The 6,000-nt window shown below is 46.9% G+C and overlaps 1 protein-coding gene across 1 annotated transcript; it reads left to right on the forward strand.

The window, feature by feature from the left end:
• The first annotated feature begins 3,182 nt into the window (after window positions 1-3,182).
• Window positions 3,183-4,277, forward strand: CCER1 (coiled-coil glutamate rich protein 1). The gene has a single exon (XM_060166762.1). The coding sequence runs from the start codon at window positions 3,183-3,185 to the stop codon at window positions 4,275-4,277; it is 1,095 nt and encodes a 364-aa protein (XP_060022745.1).
• The last annotated feature ends 1,723 nt before the right edge of the window (window positions 4,278-6,000 follow it).

Below are 6,000 nucleotides of genomic sequence, written 5' to 3' on the forward strand. Positions count from 1 at the left end.
ATTTTCCCTAATTGAGCAGCAGGATGAGAACCCAAATGGCCAAATGCTTTGATCACAGCCCTGGTAAGACCCTGAGCAGAGGGCACAACTAAGCTGTTCCAGGATCCTTGGAAACTCTGAGATAACAAATGTATGTTGTTTTAAGTAACTAAGTTTGTGGGAACTTTTTATGTAGCAATATAAATGAATACAATATATAAAAACACGGTGTGTTATATTTTAATGTTGAATCAAAATAATTCATTTTGCAGCATTTAAAGAGTATGGGTCAATTTTAAAAGTCTTTAAAATTTCTTAGCTGCATTTCTGACAGTGGTTTTTAACATGTTCTTGTGCTAATTTTCTTGGGTGATTTACCAGTACGTGTATTATAATGTCAATCTATTGAAAAAAACAATAATCATAAATTGTAATTTGCTGCTTCTCTTAAGAGTAGCACAAAACAATCCTGCATTAATTTTTTTAATAGGGAGGATGAATATGAAAGATATACATCTCACCATGAAAAAAGTGTATAAAGCCAGTATTATTGGTATAAAGTTCACATCAACTGTTCAAAAAAATGATGTCCTTAATTACCTGTGAGTTAATCTTTTTTTAAAAAAAAAGAAGAAACTGATGGGAATTCCACTAAGCAACATGTTCAATTTCTAAAGCTCTTAATTAAAACTCAATATCATATACCAAGTATATTCTTAGAAAAATAAATCTGGATTATCACCATTCCGTTTCAAGTTAAGCAGATCAGAGGCTGAGGCCAAGTGTATGAGTCTCCATCCAAAAAGAGACATTGGAGGCTAAAAATGTCAGCATTCTGCACTTTGAGTCAAGCAGGCTTGTCTCCTCAGCAAACCACAGAGCAAATGAACTTGAATGATGCCTGTGGAATCTATAGGTCCCACAGCAAAGGGTGGAGGGCTGAACCAGGAATCCATGTACTGTTCTCAATTTTCAAGCAGGAAGGCATAAATGACCTTTGTAAGCATCAGGGCTTCCCCTAATTTTGCTTCTCTATCATTCAATGGAAGCTTGTATGGACTCAGGTTCCCAGTGGGCAGTGTTCCATTTTTGCACAATTCCACTCAACACAGGAAGGTGATAAGGAGATATACTCAGTGGTTTTCTGTAGGATCAAGGCTGGTAGCACTTTCTTGATGTTTCTCAAAAGTGGGACAAGAAAAGGACCCAAGGATGGGGGTGTCTATTTTTGCATCAGGCACAGGGTTAGTTATCTTTACGTATACTGTATCAATTTCTTTACAAGTCCTAAAGCATGTAAATATGGTACTGATGATAGTTCACAGTTACTGAGTGCTCACAGGGTACCTGTGCTAAGTGCTTTAATCAATACCTTACTTAATCCTTAACATAACTCTGGAACAGGCACTATAACTATACTCATGGTATGGGTAAGGAACTGGAGGCTTCCAGAGGTTAATTGGTAAGTTGAAGTGGAAACACCTCTACTTTTAAATAGACCTTGTGTTTTAGAGCAGTTTTAGATTCACAGCAAAACTGAGAAGGTACAGCGATTCCTCATACACTCTCTCCCCCTACTTATACATAGCCTCCTCCATTATAAACATCCTCCACCAGAGTGGTACATTTGTTAATAATGAACCTACATTGACACATCATTATCACCAAAAGTCCATAGTTTACATTAGGGGTCACTCTTGATGTTGTACATTCTACAGATTTGGATAAATGTATAATGACTTGTATCCACCATATAGTATCATTCAGGGTAGGCTCTTGTCTATTTAAATCAAAGCCCATATTCTTAACCTTAATACTATAAAAGTTCCCAAGGTACCACACTGTCTGGTTAACAAAGGGAAAAATGTAATTGGCATACTAGCATTTTTAGGTACAAACCCATGGTATACATCCTGGTAATGTTTAATCAATGGACATATGTTTTGCATATGCTACAATTAGTAAACTGCTTGTCCATACAGATTCCTTGTACTCATCACCAGAGTCCTATTTAAGGTGCCTGGGCAGTGTAGTATAGTAATCTCATGGAGAATTTGGACTCTGAGGTCAAACAGGCTCAGGTTTACTAGCCCTGAAATTCATCAGTCCCACAGCCTTAGGTAGATTAATTTCGTTTCCTAATCTATGAGATGTGGTAACAATGCATAGATTGTTATCTTGCATAAGATAGGCATGAGGATTATGTGCCTGAGTAGGCATGAGGATTATGTGCCATGAGCCCACCTGTGCGCAGTAAGCACACGCAATAAACGTTTGCCGTCTTGTTTCAGGTACGTTGACACAGAGCTCTTAGGATTTAGAAGAGTGGGCACAGACCACAAGGTAAGGAGTGGGGCCCAGTTTTCTGACTCCGAGGGCTTTCTCTTTACCCCCTGGGCCGTCCCAAAGGTGTAGGATATTGTTTTTCGATACACAAATTCTTCCCCAACCCCCACCTCTGCGTTCAGCCGAAGGTCCATCTTCTACAACCTCGCACCTCAAGGTGGTTTAAGGGTTCAGATAAACTGCCTCAAGCGTTTCCTAACGTGGGCAGCACAAACCCAGCCTCCCGCCCCTCGCCACCTCCCTCAAAAACTGCGTCACAAGCCCCCTGCGAATGTTCACGGGCAACCTCGTTCTGGGCGGAACCCCAACTCCACGCCCAGGGACAACGACCTCAACCCCAATTGGCTGTCTCCCGGGGCAACCAAGGATGCGGTGGGCGCGCAGGGCCCCTGGCCGATATTTAAAGGCTGCCGCTGCCCACCCTGCCTCAGTCTAGCCAGGACGGCGGCGGTGAAGCACCTGGATTGAGGAGGAGCCGCAAGGTAACGCGCAACCCCTGCCCCTCCCGTCCCCAGCCCGAGCCTCCTGTGAGGCGGGGGTGTGTGGGACCCGGGAGCGGGTCTCACTGCGCGTCGCCCACCAACACCTTCTTTCCCCCCATCCTTACCCAGCCCCAGTCCCACCCAAACTCACCTGGACGAGACAACCCGGGTGCCAAGGGGCAGAGATTACGTGGAAGAACGATCGAGCGAGCAGAGAAGAGGGGTCCTTTTGGAGAGAAAGGCGTGATCCCAACAGCAGGCACGTGGTGCTGCGCAGAGAGAGAGACATGAGGCTCCTCAGACCGTCAGATCTGGCCAAACTTGACGGCAGCTTCTAGGACGCTTCCGTTTAGACCTCTCAGAGCTCCCTGAATCATGACCCAGCCCCTCGATAGAAAAGAGGATCCTCTTAACCTGGGCCACGGGGGGGCGTCCTCTGCGCCATTAAGCACCTGGTCTTCCTGCCATCGAAGGCTCAGGGGCGCTCCGGTTTACAGGCAGTGGCATCGCTATGGTCCCAAGGCCGAGTATGAGCCCCCAAGGAAACAGCCGAAGCAACAGCACGGCTCAGGACCTTGGTTCCAGCCACCCAGACGTCCCTCTTGGGCCGTGTATTCTAATTGGGGGCGCTGGGGAGGACCCTGGCACCCACCTGCGGAGGGATTCTGGAAGCCCCCTGGCCGGGTGCAAGTGATCCGGGTGTACGGCCTGCACCCATTCTGCCTTTGCTGCTGCTCCTGCTGGCGCAGCCCCTGGAACCCCGGCTGGGCGAGGCCCCCGGCCCGGAAGAAGCACTGGGGCCGCCGGGGCCGCGGCCTGCGCCGCGACCCTCGCCGCTCCTTCCAGAGGAGCCCTTCAGAGGATCTGAGCACGCTGCTGCGGCCGGTCAATCTGTGCGGGTGGCGGGAACCCGGCCTGCGGGCACCGCGGAACACCACCCAGTTCATCATGAACCAGATCTACGAGGATATGCGGCAGCAGGAGGCACTGCGGGCGCAGCAGGCCCAGGCGGGCGGCACCGCATCCGCGGCCGGCTCCTTCGGAAACGATGCGGCCTCCAGCGGTGGCGAGGAAGACGCGGAGCTGCGGGCAACTTTGTATAGCTTTGGGCAGAATCCCTCTCTAGCCTTCAGTCCGGACCCGGATGAGGAAAACCAGTCTCCAAGCCCACAGCCGGTAGAGGAAGAGGAGAGAAATGAGGAGGAGGAGGAGAAGTGTGGCGAGGAGGAGTGTGACTGCAAGGAGTTGGAGAGCGAGGAGGAGGACGCAGAGGGCGAGGATGAAGAGGAGGCCGAAGAACCTGACTCCGTGGAGGAGGGGGCGGAGGGGGAGGAGCATGAAGAGGAAGGGGAGGGGCTGGAGGAGGAAGAGCAGAGGGAGGAAGAGAACCGTTTGTCTCTGGAAATGCCTTTATCAACCTTAGTGGGGGCTGAAGAAGAGACAGAGAACTTTATAAACTGTACTTATTGAAACCCCAAACAGATAATTCCCAAAGTGCCACAGGAAGCTGACCTCATGGTACAGGACATTAACTGTTAGACATCAGGAAAGGGACTGGGGAATGAGATGGAACTGATGTGAGGCTAAAATGAATTTGCAACTTATTAAAAACTAATTAAAAATGAGTTCCATTAACAAATATATCTATGTAAACCCCTTCTTTGGCCATTAAAAATTGGTGTGCTTGTGTATGGCTATGACTGGGGGAGGGAGAGCTTTCAAATATAATTTAACTGGAAATAGTTAAAGGCCAAATAGTCATTACTACAGTTTGAATCTTTTCATTTGGTGTTTTCCCCTCTAGATGCTTGAGTTTTTCATTTTTTGTTTTTAAATTCTGGCAGTGCTGAAAATGTTTCTTTTTATAACAGATTTATACATTCCATACCTAAGAAGCATGTGCCGTGTCTACTGAATGTCCATCAGTGCTCTTAACATGATAGCTGAAACTTTTTTAAAACGCCTATTTTAATATTTTTTTCTTGTAGTTTTTCCACCTTCAGAGTTCATTTTTGAGGGTTGTATCTTGGTAACCCCATTTGCAGTCTCTTGTGGCATTGCTCATTTATATTCCTTGTTCCACAGTGCTACGGATCTTCCTCAGAAGAGCGTGAAGTTGCTTCTGTGGAACTGGTTATCTGCCATGGCCTCAACAATCCATAAATCCATGAATGTAGAGGATTCCCCATGGTCAGAAGTCAACTTGCACACCTAGTTAAAATCCAAGCAAACTGCAAACAGTGGAACATAGCTTAGATTTTGAAGCCTTGTTCCTGGATACATTCCTTGTCATAAGTTCACAGGAATAATAAAAATAGTTTTTGCAGAATGGATTTTTTTTTTTTTTAAAGACGATTGGCCTTGGGCTTCCCTGGTGGCGCAGTGGTTGAGAGTCCGCCTGCCGATGCAGGGGACACGGGTTCGTGCCCCGGTCTAGGAAGATCCCACATGCCGCGGAGCGGCTGGGCCCGTGAGCCATGGCTGCTGCGCCTGCGCGTCCGGAGCCTGTGCTCCGCAACGGGAGAGGCCGCGGCAGTGAGAGGCCCGCGTACCGGAAAAAAAAAAAAAAAAAAAAAAAAGATATTGCGGGCTTCCCTGGTTGCGCAGTGGTTGAGAGTCTGCCTGCCAATGCGGGGGACATGGGTTCATGCCCTGGTCTAGGAAGATCCCACATGCCGCGGAGCGGCTGGGCCTGTGAGCCATGGCCGCTGAGCCTGCGCGTCCGGAGCCTGTGCTCCGCAACAGGAGAAGCCACAACAGTGAGAGGCCCACATACCACAAAAAAAAAAAAAAAAAAGATGATTGGCCTTTTGGGGGTGGAGTATCTTTTTTTTTAATTTCTTTCCCAGTTGTCTTCCTTATAAAGGAGAGTAAAACAAATATGTTTAAGTGCAAGGCTGCGTGAGCTAGTTTCTAATGTGTAAACAATTACCTACGGAGAATTCATCACTCGGAATAACAGCTTTTATTCAAACATTTTTAGGAAGTAATACCGTTCTTCTTGGACCCTTAATACTCATAACTTAATAAAGGTTCTAGCCATAGCATATTTTCTTAGATGAAGAATCTGAGCCCCACTTCTCAAAAATTACGTCTTTTGACAAACTATACTTCTAAGTATAGTTTGAACCAGAATTCAGTATTTAGTGAAGAGAAGACTGTAGGGTGATATCTTGCCTGGATGCTGATCTTA

The sequence above is a fragment of the Lagenorhynchus albirostris genome, chromosome 11 (genome assembly GCF_949774975.1).
Source record: "Lagenorhynchus albirostris chromosome 11, mLagAlb1.1, whole genome shotgun sequence".
Taxonomy (NCBI): domain Eukaryota; kingdom Metazoa; phylum Chordata; class Mammalia; order Artiodactyla; family Delphinidae; genus Lagenorhynchus; species Lagenorhynchus albirostris.

Bases quoted from the DNA above. Each gene is read 5' to 3' on its own strand.
- CCER1 (XM_060166762.1), top strand. From the start codon at position 3,183: ATGACCCAGCCCCTCGATAGAAAAGAGGATCCTCTTAACCTGGGCCAC.